The sequence below is a fragment of the Alligator mississippiensis genome, chromosome 3 (assembly GCF_030867095.1).
Source record: "Alligator mississippiensis isolate rAllMis1 chromosome 3, rAllMis1, whole genome shotgun sequence".
Lineage (NCBI taxonomy): Eukaryota > Metazoa > Chordata > Crocodylia > Alligatoridae > Alligator > Alligator mississippiensis.
Genome location: NC_081826.1, coordinates 95,237,946 through 95,252,730, shown reverse-complemented (window position 1 = coordinate 95,252,730; position 14,785 = coordinate 95,237,946). Strand labels below are relative to the sequence as shown.

At 43.6% G+C, this 14,785-nt stretch overlaps 1 protein-coding gene across 4 annotated transcripts in view; it reads left to right on the top strand.

The window, feature by feature from the left end:
* PPP4R1 (protein phosphatase 4 regulatory subunit 1) overlaps positions 1 to 14,785 on the top strand; it is an 82,893-nt gene that overhangs the window by 29,039 nt on the left and 39,069 nt on the right. For 2 of the 4 annotated variants that reach the window (XM_014606681.3, XM_019490340.1), the window contains one exon: positions 5,839 to 5,923. The exons of 1 other annotated variant lie outside the window; for it this stretch is intronic. In XM_014606681.3, the coding sequence (XP_014462167.1) occupies positions 5,839 to 5,923 (85 nt within the window). Of the gene's footprint in view, positions 1 to 5,787; positions 5,924 to 14,785 lie in introns of all 4 variants that reach the window. One more of the 4 variants, XM_006262859.4, reaches the window with a different exon arrangement.

Sequence of the window (14,785 nt, the reverse complement as noted above, 5' to 3'; positions counted from 1 at the left end):
TTAGTTCAGTGGTTACCAACCAGTGGATCAGATACACTGGTAGATCTCAGAGCCTCTTGGAGTCAATCTGAGCTTGGGATGGGGGACTGAGTGTCTGCATGCATGCATGCACACACCCCAGCCCAGCAGGTCAGTCCATGGGGGAGGGAAGGGGCAGGGGCTAGATTGAAGCTCCTGCAGTGAGGGACAGTGCTGTAGAGGCAGTAGCAGGGGTAGTTTGAGTGGAGCCCCAGCCGGGTGGGACTTACCTGCTGGGGAGGTGCACCCCCAAATATTTTTTTTCTCCCTCTGTCTCGATCTGCCCCCTTCCCCCCCCCCCCCAACTTCCCTCCCCACAGACTTACCTGTTGGGTGGGGGAGGGGGTGGCAGCAGCACACTGTAGATCTTAGGTTGCTTTTAAATGCCAAAGGTGATCTCCTACTTAAAAATGTTGGAGACCACTGTTTAGTTTCTGGCCTGTCACCAAATAGTGTGAGATTTGAAAATGTCAAGTAGAACTGTGAGGAGGAGAAGCAAAGTTCTCAAATTCTTTGGGATAAGGACAGTTTCTGAAGTCTGGTTCTCAAAGCAGAGAACAGGATGACTACTTTACTCCAGCTGGAGATGGATTTCTGCTGGAGTTGTTCATAAGCATTTGCACATCAAAATGATAGATATTCTAACAGTACTTATGGAGAGGTAGGGACCATTAGCTAGAGTCCTTGCAATGATTGTGCACGGTTCCTCATGCACCCCTGGGATAGTTGGCTCAAAGCAGTGGCTGGTGAGTGTGTTTAACCAAATAGACTTTCACCAGGAACACAGGCTAGTGAGAGCAAGTTGTTCTTGAGAACTAAATATATACAGCTTGAGTAGGGAGACAGCAGGCTTTGGAGACATGGAGATTAGATGGATTTATGAAGGCCATGCATATCCTCCCTTTTCACTCCCGTTGCCCCTACAAAGTTGCTTCATTTCTAGTTATACTGGTGTATGAACTTTTCTGTGGCTCATTGGACCAAAACTCCTACCTAGTAAGCTGTATATGATTTTTCAGCTAGGAAAGGTGTCTGTGCAGCACGGCAAGGAGCTCTTGAGACAGCCTCAGGGACAAATGCTGCTGTCTGAAAGGTATCTCTTTGTTACCTCCAGACGAAGTGAGGCAAATACATTGGGAATTGCAGCTTATCCCTTGCTATCACTGGCTGCCTTCCGTTACTGGGAGATTGGTGAACTCTGCCAGCTACTTTCGATAAAATTCCCTAAACCTGTAGCAAATCATGCAAATTAAACCATTGTAAATAAAGAAAAGTGTTGTACCCTGTTGGGTCAGCATGGAGAAAGAGAGCTTTAGGTACTGTTAAGAATATGGTGGTCCTGAAAATGAAACACCAAGACAAAGCTTTTGAAGGAGACTTTGGATGGTTTTAGAAATTCATTTGTGCTTCAGTAAATCAGGGTTGCCTCAGATTTTTTTTCTCTTTTTTGTGGTTAGCAAATAAATTGAAGTCTAGCAAAGTTCTGTAATTCTAAATAACCTTGACTCTTGTGTCAGTAACACGTTTCCATAGTTCTTTGTACTTTTATTTAGATGGCTTGCATTACAGGTATAAAGTGCTATATGGCGCTGACTAAACAGATTCACAAGAGCTCACACTTTCTCTCTTCACTCAGTTACATGTGATTTGGATCCTTCCAAGAGGCTTTTTTTTTAATTTGCCAAAACCACACCTAGGATTCTAGGTAGTAAGGCATCTCTTAAAACCTATACATAGCAATACACAAGTGGCAGACGTCACTTAACATGAAACAGTGTTTGTCTACCTACAGTTATTTATTTTGATTCAGCTGTACAAAATTAAAAATTAGCATGATTATGTAAGTATGTAGTTGTACTGGTATTACTCTTTTCTTGAAAGAACAGTACCAGCATAACCACACGTGGATGTTGCAGTATTATTTTTTCTAATTGATTTAACTCTGTATCTCTCTCATCGCTGGCATCCTCCTCAATGAAAAAGAGGTGTATTCCTTAGTTAGTTAACTTGAATTAAGTCGTAATGAAGGCAGAGCAGCTTGCAGCTTTTACATGAGTTAACAGGTAGAATCAAATTTTATGAGGGGGAGCCATATTTTAGCTCATATGAAAACCATAGCCTGTTTTGTTTTTAGTAGGTTTTTACTTTGAGTTAACTTAATAATGCACCTTTATCCACCTCCCTCCCCATGAAGATAAGGCCATATTCTCAAAATAAACCCTTTATCTCAAACACCTTAGTCCTCCTCAAACGCCTATACAAACAGGGTTGCTAAGTGCTCTTGCTTAGTGCTGTAACCCCTTGTCTTACAGTAATGATTCCTGAGTTCTCCTGATGAGTACCCTATTTACTGTATTCTAAGATGAGTCCTGCCCTCCCCCCCCCCCCCCCCCTGCATTTGGCATGGGGAGAAAGGTCACTTATTTTACAACCGAGTATGAAGGTGGCAGTTGTGGCTTGGGTGGTATAGGCTGTGGTATGAAGATGCTGTGGCTTGGGTGCCCGCCCCTACCTGGGGTCGGGGCCACAGCCACACCTGCTGTCTCCCCCCTGCAACCTCTTCTACCCCATCTCTCCCTTCCCATATACCTCTGCTCTCCCATCTGCCTTTCTCCTTCCCTCACTTTGCTGACAGGCTCGGTTCACCTTGCAGCCTGGGGCACTGAGCACAGCCCCAGCCTGGTTCTGTAGCTGTGGTGTGCAGCCTGCATGGCTGCTATGGGGCCAGGGTGGGGCCATGCTCCATGCCTCGGGTTAGAATGGGGATGAAGCTTGCTAGCACAGCAGAGGCTGCAGGGGGTGGGGAGCAGAGAGCAGAGGCTGGGGTAGGTTGGGACCTGATGCAGTAGGAGGGGGGCAGGCATGAGTAGGAGGCAAGCTGTTTGACCTCCCCTCACTACCTGCCTCCTACTGTCCCCCCTGCAGTGGTTGGAGGGATGAATTAAAGATGATCCTCCAATAATTAGATTCTGTACTTAGAAAATTATAACAAATTTATATATTTCCCATATATAGAATCTAATTATTGGGGGGGGGTCGTCTTAAATTCAGGGTTGTCTTAGATTCAAGTAAATATGGTAGTTCATTATTTTCCACCTAGCCTTACTCCACTTCTGGCACATACTTTTCTTCCTCCTCCTGTTTCACTGTTTCCAACACTTATCAGTTGCTAACCTCTATCCTTTCTACCCAGCAAGTTTTCCATTGCCTTTCTACCCTATCTCTCTAGCTGTCCACTTACTTCTTTCACTTTCCATCTCATTTTTCTTAAGAACGGCATACATTTGACTACTTGCTACTGTAGGTATTGATCATTTTGTCTTTTTTTTTTTTTTTTTTTTAAGGATGGGATTTATTTCTAGTCGCAGTGAAAGGAAATATAATGAAAGTAGCCTAGTCGTCTTGGTGGCGTTCCGTGTACTCACAACTAAGCTTTGTACTAACACAGTTGTGCTGCTTCATGAACATTTCTTTGGTGTTATCTGTCATTGTACCAGGATAGCATAGTTTACTTGGTGGTCTTGAATATACACACTTTCTAAATCTCAAAAGATTCTGTAAGTGTACAGGAAAAAGTGTAGTATTAAGGGAAAATACACTTTGAAACTAAAACCTAAATATTCTGTGGAAAATCAGAGATGCCTGCATATGAGGCATTGAAAATTTTGCCAGGGGGAGAGAGGTGCATCTAAAAACCTAACTCACATCTTTTAGTTTGATTTTATAACAGATGAGTGGGGAAGAGTGGCAGTTTTTTTATTTCATTTAAAAAAATATACTTCTAGACCAGCGGTGCTTAATCTTTTTGTCCGGTGAGCCGGATAGGCAGTGTCTGGTTCCTCTGCAGGCTGGATCCAGTCAGTGGACCCAATCTGTCACTCGGGGCAGGTGCGGCAGGGACTCATTCAGCTGCGTGGAGGAGGGTTGGGGGCAGCTCATCCCCAGTCTAGCTGTGTGGGGGAGAGGGGCTTGACCCAGCTTGTGGGAGGTGGGGAGGAGGTATAACCTGGTCCTGATCCAGCTTTGCGGGGTGGAGGGAAGGGAGTGTGACCTGGCTCTGAACTACCTGTACAGGTGGAAGGAGGTTTGGCCAGCCCCAACCTGGTTGGGCAGAAGTAAGAGGGTGTGGGCCTGGACCTGCAAGGAGGCGGGGAGAATGGACTGGTCTGGACCTGTGGGGAGGGGTGGAGAAGGGGGCATGGGTTAGCCCTGAACTAGCTGCACAGGGGGAGGGGGCATGGCTTAGGCCCAACCCGACTGTGTAAAGGGAAGGAGATTTGGCTTGACCCTTATCTGACTGTGCAGGGAGAAGGTTGTGGCCCAGCTCTGGTCCACCACATGCGGCTTGGGATTTTGGCAGCAGGGAGGAGTGGCAGCATACCGGCTGCTACCAAATTTTCTGACCCCTTCGGAGCCCTGTAGGCCAGATTCCAAGGCTTCACAGGGCCATTTTTGGCTCGCGGGCTGGAGGTTGAGTACCCCTGTCGTAAGCTATATATTGAGGCTTCAGTCTTGGAAATATAGCATGGCAGAACTCGTATAGTCAGACTAGATGCAGTTATACGATAGCAGAATCAGACCTATAGGGGCAGACGTGTGACTTGTGGGCCCTATCATACAGTCTCACAAGTAGGAATGGTTTAAAGTCAGAGGAAATATACAGATAAGTAAAGATTACAGGATGGGTCCTTTTTATGTGTATTGAATTTTCAAGTAGTTTAGAGGAGTAATATACTTGGAACGATTAGAACTTGAGCCAGTGAGGAAAGGATTAATGGCTTCATTAAGGTTGAATGTGTATGTGTTTACTTTTTGAGATTTTTATTGAATTGAGTGCATGTGCATAGCAATCGGTTCATATATGTAGTCTATATAGAATAAATGTGTTGGAATGTATTTTGGTAAAACTTCTGAGCCTCAACTGGGAATTTATATTGCACAGTGGTAAGCACTGTGCCCGTTTTGTGAATTCTGCTTCCCAAATGAAAATATTCTAGTAATCTCAGTGGGGTGCTGTGCATACAGTAGTAGGCTGTGTGTGCTTCAAGTTCAGGAACTAGCATGTGGAATGGGAGCAGTGTGTCTTTGTATGGTGTTGCTTGTCATTGTACCAGGACAGCATAAATTACTCGGTGATGTGAGGTTTTTCCTGGAGGGGGGAAAAATAAGGTTAAAACTAGGATCCAATTTTTTAAATTTGGGGGGGCACTGGCTCAGCTTTGCTCAACTGAGACTCTCTGAGATGCTTGATATTTTCTAACTTGGTATTTGTTTGCATCAGTTTTTTAAAAATGTGTGTTTGCTTTGCTTTGTATTTATTAGAGGTACTTTTCAATTGCGTGGATTGCGGACTAGAGATGCACTATTTTCCTGTTGACAGCTGTAGTTAGAGTTTTATGAAGATACTTTAAAAAGCTATTGAATTATCTGGCCACATGACAAACGAATGGAAATGTTGTATAACCTAAGTTACTTCAGACATTTCTGAAATTTTGTACTTGGGACACTGGAGCATATTGCACATAAATTAGGCCAGATGCCTTCTTGGAGTATTTGTTGAACTATATAAAAAAGGCTTTATAGGAAGAAAACTGCTGTAGTGGAAAGTGTGTGTGTGTGTGTGTGTGTGTGTGTATGTGTGTGTTTTGGTTCAGTATATACCTCAGAGACAGATTCTTGCCTAGACTTGCTTGTCTCAGAAAAACAGTGGGCATCATTTTAGTGTTCAAGTACTGTGATTATAAGGAATATTTCTGATGTCTCTGCTAGTTGGTGTGGATGACTACAGCTCAGAGTCTGATGTGATTATTATACCTTCAGCCCTGGACTTTGTCTCACAAGATGAAATGTTGACGCCTTTGGGAAGACTGGATAAATACGCTGCAAGCGAGAACATATTTAACAGGTATGCTCTTTTGTTCTGTGTGGGAGGTTCTTATGATTTAAATATTTAACTATAGAGTTCATGTGTGTGAAATGTAAATGTGTTTCTTTTAAAAATACATGTTTAGGTACAATTTCATACATTAATCCTCTCAGTCTTGTCTGTCTGCAATGCCATCTTTTCCTACCTCTCCAAAAAAGCAAGGTAGCAGAAAATATTTTTACCTGTTGTTGTTTTTTTAGGGATCATAAAGAGCACTGTATTAAAAGTTGTTGCATATGCTCCTCTTTCCGTTAACTCTTTTATATAGTAGTTTTGTTTATCCATAGCTTTTTGGAAAAGTTGTATTAGGTACATATTCAGTGCACTGGCATCTGCGAACAAGGAATCCTACTAATTTTGTCATGTGCCAATTCTCAGCACACCACCACCAGCTCTCTGGGGTCATAGACTGGGGTCATTGCCATTTTCAGTTATTAAAACAAATCTTACATTTTGTACATCTATGCTCCTGGTTTATTTTTTTCCCCTCCTTGTTTTGTTTCTGGTAAAGCAAGCAAACAAGTCACAAACTCCTAAAGTGATGAGTTGTTGCATCAGGCATTCTACAATGTTTGTTGCTTAATGCTGAAGGGGTCTTTTTAAATCCAAGTGAAAACATTTTAGCTTGAATTTTAAAGATGCTGAGAATTTTTACAATGCCTGATATTAAAATTATGTGGTGTTTTTAATATTGCATTTTTTTTTTTACTTAAACCTTTAGAATATGTGCTTGGTTTTTACATTCAGTTTTAATTAAAAAGCTTGCCTTCCATGTACTCCTAATCAGTCACATTGTGGATTAGTCTATTTAGTTTTTTGTTCAGGGTCCCAGTTTTGCAAGGATTTACACGTGCTCAATTGTAGTACCATGAAAATACTATGCAAAGGACTAAGTAATATACTCCAGTTTACTACAAGACTGTTCCACTTTAATACTTAAACTGAACTAAAGTTTCAGATGCTCTAAATTTGAGTAGTTTGGCATGTTATAACCTAAAAAATAATCTTTTTTTCTCTAAGTACCTCATGTTTAAAAAAAAAAATTGGGGGGGTTAACTTAAGCTTTTTCTAATTGGAGAAAAGTTTGGTGCCTAAAACCTACCTCATTTAACAACTTAAGGTTAAATAAGCTGATTCTTAAAGCCTGTAACCTTTCCCTTCCCTCCCCATTTTGTTATTTTTAAATAGACCTTAAGGCTCATGGTATTTTATTGCAACAATTATGTAATAAAAGCCAAGACAGATTTGACATTTTCAGAAGCTTTGTTTTCCAGCCTGTTTCCTTCAGATTTAGACAGGAATAATACTCTTTACTTGTATATTTTCTCAGGAGATTTTCAGCTCCACTTAAGAAAAGTGAAGCTGTGTTTTGAGTATGTCTCAGTGTGGATGCCACTGTATGTGTGCCTGTACCTTATGCACAAGCTTGGGATCTTTTTAATAGCATTGGCTTCAATGGCCAAACTGCAAAACCATAGTCATCCCTCAGTTCTGTCTTACCTCCTGTGATAGCAAGATGGAACATGAGGCTTCTGACCTTCTGTTTCTAGGGCCTTGCACTTCATCTTATTATGCAGAAATTTCTCTCCCCTCCTCTCCCATTCTTCTGTTTGTTACTTTTCATCTGACCTTCTAAAAAAAAGTTAGTCAGTGCCTCTCTGCTGTCTTTTGCAGTGGACTGAAGGATATAGAAGAACTAAAGAAGGGTAAATAAAGAAGAACTATAGAAGTACAGAGAAGGGCAGCAAAGATGTTTAGTGGTATGGAGGTGCTTCCATATGAGGAGAGACTAAAGTGGCTACGCCTATTCAGTTTAGAAAAGATACGCTTAAGGGTGGGGGGGTCATGATATAAGGGTTTACAAAATATTCAGTGGAGAAGAGAAAGTGAATAGGGATTTAATATTTACTGCCTCATAGTACAAGAACTAGGGGTTACAAAATGAAGCTAGTTGGTAATACATTTAAAGCTAACAAGGGGAAATTTTTTCACACAGCTTGTAAGTAAATTGTGGAACTCGTTGCCCCCAGATGTTCTGGAAGCTGACAGTTTAGCCAGGCTCAAAAAAGGGATTGGACAGGTTCTTGGAGAAAAGGGGCATCAGTAGCTGTTGAGCACAGGATTTGGGAAGCATGAATTAGAACTTCCTATACCTTTAAATGCTTAAGCCTTCAAGTGAGAGGGGAATAGTAGGGGGAAAAAACCTTGGTCATACTCAGTTCACTCTCCCTTTCAGCATTCACTGTCTGCCACTGTGACACAGGATACTGAACAAGATGGACCTATGGTTTGATTCAGTAAATGGCAGTTTTTATGTTCTTATGTTCTATGTTCTTATACCTATTTTGCACCAGCTGTTTGCACGCCAGTCTATACTCAGAGCATCTAAACAATATCCATCATGTGATAGTCATATGACTTAAATCAGCATGCATAGAAAACATGTTTTCTGCCTTGGGGAAGGGCAGATGTTCCAACTGCTATCTTGTCTTATACCTGAAACTTGGAGGATATTAGGCTCAAATTGCATGTCTTGTAACAGTCCATGAAAGCTGCCTATGATTGTAGAGAAGAGACTCCAAACCAGCACCGAGGAAAAAAATCTATTGGCACATCCTGGTAACCAGGCATTCTGCCTCTGCTTCCAGCAGGGAAAGGAAACCTAAAAGTGCCAAGGCCACTTCTACAGGTACCAGGATCTCTGGTGCCAACTTCAGGACAAGGATGCTGAATCCATGCCATCCAATACAGTTGCACTGGGTGCAGATCACAGCCCAGCAAGGGGGACCCAAAGTGTTCTTCTGAATATTCCTTTATGGTAATGGATTACAGCAGGTCATAAGTCATGAAGAAAGCCCATGTTGTGTCCCAACTCCATGTTCTGTCCCAATACTGGTACAAACCAATAAGCCCTTGATCACCAAGAGATGCCTTAAAGGAAATGCCTTTGCCCTTCATATCAGCAACATATTATCTGATGGAGCTGTCATTTCTGGTGATGTGTTTCTTTTTGCTTTCTCACAGTCGCTTCTCCTCATCTTTGAGCAGGGAACGTTAGACTGAAATGTACTTTAAGGAGAGTACTAGCAGTATCCTTCATAGAGCACCAGTGCATAACTAGAAGTGGATGGACTAGCCACAGTCTGGTCATACTGTTCGTGCTGTTTACTACTCTAGCTGTGTTGGGCCTGCATTCCCAATGTGAGTGGAAACCCATTTCATGTCAGAAAGAGAAGATTGTCTCTGTCAGTGTTTGTATCAATAACCATTACCCTGGAACTGGATAGGGCTTTCCATTTACCTGTTTTCAACGATAGCTTAGAAGTCGGACATCAAGACAGAACCAGTCCAAGCGAACATGTACAAATTTTTAAATATTCTCAACTCTGCAAAGTTGACAAGAACTGTCATGCCAGTTTAGTGAGGCCATATTGGATTGGTAAGAGGGACTTTGTCACATCCCAGTCTCACTTCCCTCCACTTTAGAATGAGTAGAAAACACTATAAAGTTCTTCATTAGGGCTTTGAATGTTTTGAGGACCATCATATATGGCTTCTGAACCCATGGGAATTCCAGATAAGAAGCTCTTTCTTTTTCCTTATCAGCCTTCCTCCAATTTAATGTCACAAATGTCAAGGCCTTTTCACAAGTTTTCTGATGCAGGAGAAAAATGACGGCCTCTTCATGGCCTAGCTCATGTACAGACATTCAGTTTCTCCTGGGAGAGTTGCTGCTCTTCCAGGAGAAACCAGGAGTGCACAGATGTTAAGGATTTTTCTCCCAGAACAAAAATGACTGCTCCAGGAAAAATAATAACTTGGGCATAGCCAGGGTTTAATTACTTCAAAGAGAGTTTCTCTTTAGAGACTGAATATGTACACAACATTATCCTTCTTGGATGATGGTGTTGCCATGGACTTAGTCTTTCTAGACTTTAAGAAGGCCTTTGACACTGTCTCTCACCCCATCCTCATCAATAAATTAAGCGACTGTGCTATTGATGCCTACACAGTTGGTTGGGTAAAAAAATTGGCTGATGTGGCGCACTCAGAGAGTAGTGGTGGATGGGTTGTACTCAACCTGGTGAGATGTGGAGCAGTGGGGTACCCCAGGGCTCGGTCCTCGGGCCTGCACTGTTTAACGTCTTCATCAGCGACTTGGACAAGGGTGTGGAAAGCACGCTGTCCAAGTTTGCTGATGACACTAAGATGTGGGGCGAGGTGGACACACTTGAAGGGAGAGAGAGGCTGCAACTAGATTTAGACAAACTACAAAAGTGGGCAGACAAGAATAGGTTGGGGTTCAACATAGACAAATGCAGGGTGTTGCACCTTGGGAAAAGGAATCCACAGCATAACATACAGGCTGGGGAATTCGCTTCTTGAAAGCACAGAGGCGGAAAGGGATCTTGGAGTCATTATTGACTCCAAGATGAACATGAGCCGCCAATGCCAGACCACAGCCAGCAAGGCCAGCCATACCTTGTCATGCATCCAAAGGTGCATCTCAAGCCTGTCCAGAGAGGTGATGCTCCCCCTCTATGCGACTTTGGTCAGGCCGCAGTTGGAGTACTGCATCCAGTACTGGGCTCCGCACTTCAAAAGGGATGTGGCCAGCCTGGAGAGGGTTCAGAGGAGGGCCACCCACTTGGTGAGAGGGCAGCAGGACATGCCCTACGAGGAGAGACTGAAGGACCTGAACCTGTTCAGCCTCAGCAAGAGGAGGCTGAGGGGGGACTTGGTGGCTGCCTACAAGCTCATCAGGGGAGATCAACAGCAAATAGGTAGAGCCCTTTTCTCCCCAGCACCACCTGGGGTGACAAGGAACAATAATAATAAGTAATAAGCTGATGGAGAGTAGGTTTAGGTTAGAGATCAGAAGGCAATATTTTAGTTAGGGTGGCCAAAATGGAACCAACTTCTGAGGGAAGAGGTCCTCGCTCCTACCTTGGGCAAATTCAAGAGGAGGTTGGATGATCACCTGTCTGGGGTCTTGTGAACCCAGCATTCATTCCTGCTTGTGGCAGGGGGTCAGGCTAGATGATCTGTTTAGGTCCCTCCTGACCCTAGCTACTATGATACTATGAAGGAACAAGACCGTTCTCCTGCATCCCAAGATGCTTTACTCCCATCCCTCTTGCCCCCCTGCAGACAGTGTCACTCAGGCTGGACTCTACTGTTGCAGCCAATGAAGGAGCAGAACGCACCCCTTTTACAATCCCACATTGTGCTGTAGAGAGAAACAGGTTGACTCTGAGCAGTCTGAGTCAGCCAGTTGGGACTGCCCAATGCACTGCTGCCATCTGTCACCAGGCAGACCTGGGGAGCCTTCAGAGCATGCTGAGATGTGTTTGAAGCATCAGCTTCAAGCTCTCTGCTCTTCAGGGGTTCAGCAGTCAAATGTTTGTTCTGGTGACTTCAGGTAATTTTTTCTACTAGTAGAACAAGCCCAGAAGAGTTCTCCCAGGCCATTTGAATGTGTTTACATAGACTTTTGCTCCTGCAGGAAACTCAGGATAAATTGACACGCTATCAAGCATACAGCAAAGTCAGCACTACAAGTGGATGAATTTTATATGGCTGCTTGATCCATGGCTATGAGAGTCTCGGTGCCTCTTTTGCTAAAAATAAATAAATATGGATATTCATGCAAAATCAAATGAAAATTACTCTATTTCCAAGTATGTTTTACCTTCATAGAATTGAGTGACATTGCTTAGGTTAGGAATTTGTTGAAATGACGTCAGTAGAAGCTGAGCTAACAGATTTATCATTGTTGTTGAGCCAATCCTATGAGTCTTAATTTGCTGTATAAGTACTTCTCATATTTACCAAAACCAGAAAGGGTGTTTGTTATGTGTATTAATCGTTCTATTAGCAATACGAGTTTCATTTAGGAATTGCTTCAGAAACTCACTTAGGTTTGACTCCTGGTTTGCCAAATATTCTCATTACTAATAGTAAAATTGTTCATTTTAAGATGTAATTATTGTAAGCTTGAAGATTTGTCCAAGTATTGTTACTGGATTATTTGTTTGCCATCGGTACTAATTCCAAATAGGTCAACAGATTAAGGGAATCTAGAGTGATGGAGCAAAAGCTTCTGTAGGTCTTAAAAATGTGTCAGGATAGATCCCAAAGTAGGAGTATATGCATGTGCAAGATCAAAATCTGGAATAGATATGGTGTTGGGTTCACATATGTGACTCTTACTGCCTTGTACTCCTATGTGAAGACATAAAGGGTAGGCTGGCTGCCAGCTGCCATTGGTTCATCTTGGTATCTCTGGCAATGAGATGCAACCTAGCAAGTGTACAGCCTGCTAACCCTCCTGTTTTAGTTCTGTTAAACTCGTCAGAACTCTCTAATTGCTGTAGGAAGCAACAAGTAAATATCATCCACCTGTACTGACTCTAGATGGCTAGCAACCCACCACCACACACACCCATTCCTCTCCGCTCTGTATGGCAGCTCAGGTGCTTCTGCCTTGTGACAAGCTTTGGGGCTTTGAGCTCTGGCTTTCTTGCTATGGTTTAATCCAGTGATTTTCATCCAGAGTACCACAGAACCCTGGGGTGCCTTGAGATCCTTTCAAGGGTGATGCAGGATGCCATGCAATGTTGGCATTGTTAGATGGACAAACACGATTCACCAGATATATTTAGAAATTTCAAATAGGAATCCATAGTATCAAAAGTATTGACATGTCATCTTTCTGAGTTCTTTGCAACTAAAGAATTATTTTCTGTAGTCAAAAAAAAAAAAAAAAAAAGCTGGCATTGTCTGAGAGAGTCCTCAAGTCTCTTGAGCAGTTCCTTAAGCATAAAAAGGGTGAGAACCAGTAGGCTAATCTCTCTAACAGAGATATATATATATATACCACAAGTCTCTTCTGCTTGGATGACAATTTACTAGGTAGTTGCTCAGTGTGTAAGCTGTTTTCCTCAAGATATTGCATGTTGTAGGATCCTTGGTTTGAGGCTGTGCTTACTGGAACAGCCAATAAAAGTCTCTTTGGACCCAGGGGAGAAAAGTACCAGATCCTTCTAGATGCTAGAAAATATTAACAAATGTTCCAGTAGAAAAAAAAAATCTCTGAATTAGGGATGTGAAAGATTAAGTGATTAATTGTTTAACGGATAAGTGCAGTGATAACTGGTTAGCTTACCGGTTATCATTTAGCTTAGGGCAGGCACAGGCTGACAGAAGAAGGGAAAGAAAAGCTGCACAGTGCTGCAGCAAGAATCAGAAGGCAGCAGGGCAGGCAGGAGAGAGATAGGAGTGAAGAGGAGGGGAAGGGCAAGGAGGACTAGCAGTGACAATGCATAGCAGGTGCATGGCTGGTGCAACCCCTGTTAGGCCATGCTCTCTGTTTAGCTGGTGGGTAATGGGGCAGGCGGGAGCACCAATGCCCGTCCTGTGACGCCAGCCAGGGAGTGGGGCCGCCAGCAAAAGTGGTACTTCTGGAAGGTGTGCAGTTGCTTTTTGGTGAGTGAGATCATTTCTCCCCCCAGGTCAGCGCAATTGGCCGCTGGGACCCACCCCATCCCTGACTGGGGGGGTGGTATGGCATGTGGACCAGTCACCCATGGCAACTACTATCCATAGTTTAAGAGGAAAACAGCCAGCAGCCTAATGATGACTTGTCAATTAAGCAGTTAGCTGCTCATTCACAGGTGCTCCCTCCCTCCCAGCAGCAGGGCTGCATTGGGTGCCGTTGTCTGGTTGGGCTTGCCTTCTCCCATTCTTACCCTAGTCAAAAGGCTCCAGGAGCCAGGAGTGGCTCCCAGCAGCAGCTGTGTCTGAGCTGCTGTGTTATCAGTTGTTTGACCAATATAATTAGAGGAGGTTAAACTAATATTTTTTTAAAACTATATTTACATCCATACACTGAAGACAGCTTCACTTGCACTGAGAGGGCTGCTTCAAGCATAGGGACAAAGACTTCCTGGGATGGAGCTCGATGGATTCTGATAGGGCAGAGGTAGGCAGCATTTTTGGCCGGAGTGCCAAAAGCGGTGCAGTGTCTACATTTTAAGGTTCTGGAATTCAGGCATGCCAGAAAAACAAAACTGGGGTGAGGGTATATGACAGGACTCATTGCCTATAGTTAATAATCATAAAGGTTGTTTTTTTTGTTTTATTTTACTGTAAAAACAGGTTTTCTAAATATTCTAAACCTGGTGACAGCAAGTAAAGCTTCATATACTCCCTTTGTCATTGTGTATTTTTTTTTTTTTTTTTGGTAAGCATGTTGTGATGAGAGAGAAAATTAAAGAGAAAAAGAGAAAGGAGAGAGAGAGAATTGCACACGCACGCATGCGTGTGCACCCAGAACCAGACGTGTGCATGCGTGCAGACAGACACACATGTAGGAAAACACACAACCAGACAAACAGATGCACATGCGCACAGAGATGCACACAATCACGGACGCGCGCACACACACACACACACGCACATGCACACAGAACCAGACATACACGTGTGTGCACATGCAGCTGGGTGGCTGTGCGGCAGGACAAAGACCAACCTGATGATGCCTTGGGCCCGCTGCAGCCCCTGTGCTTCTCTGGGGAGCCAGCCCTTGAGCTGCAGCATAGCTTGCCAAGGCCCTGGCCCGAAGCCCAGCCATCAGCTGATGCAGGGGCAGCGCTAAGGGGAGTTATAACCACCTCAAAATTTGGCTTAGCCGTCCCCATAGCCACCCTTCCCACTGTGGCTGCCACCTGTCCCATGCAGCTGAGCCCACAAAGGTGCAGTGCTCTTGGGTGGGGAGGGCTGGGCTCAGAGTGGGACATACGGCACTGAAAGGGTGGCTATGGAGGCGCTAAGTTGAAT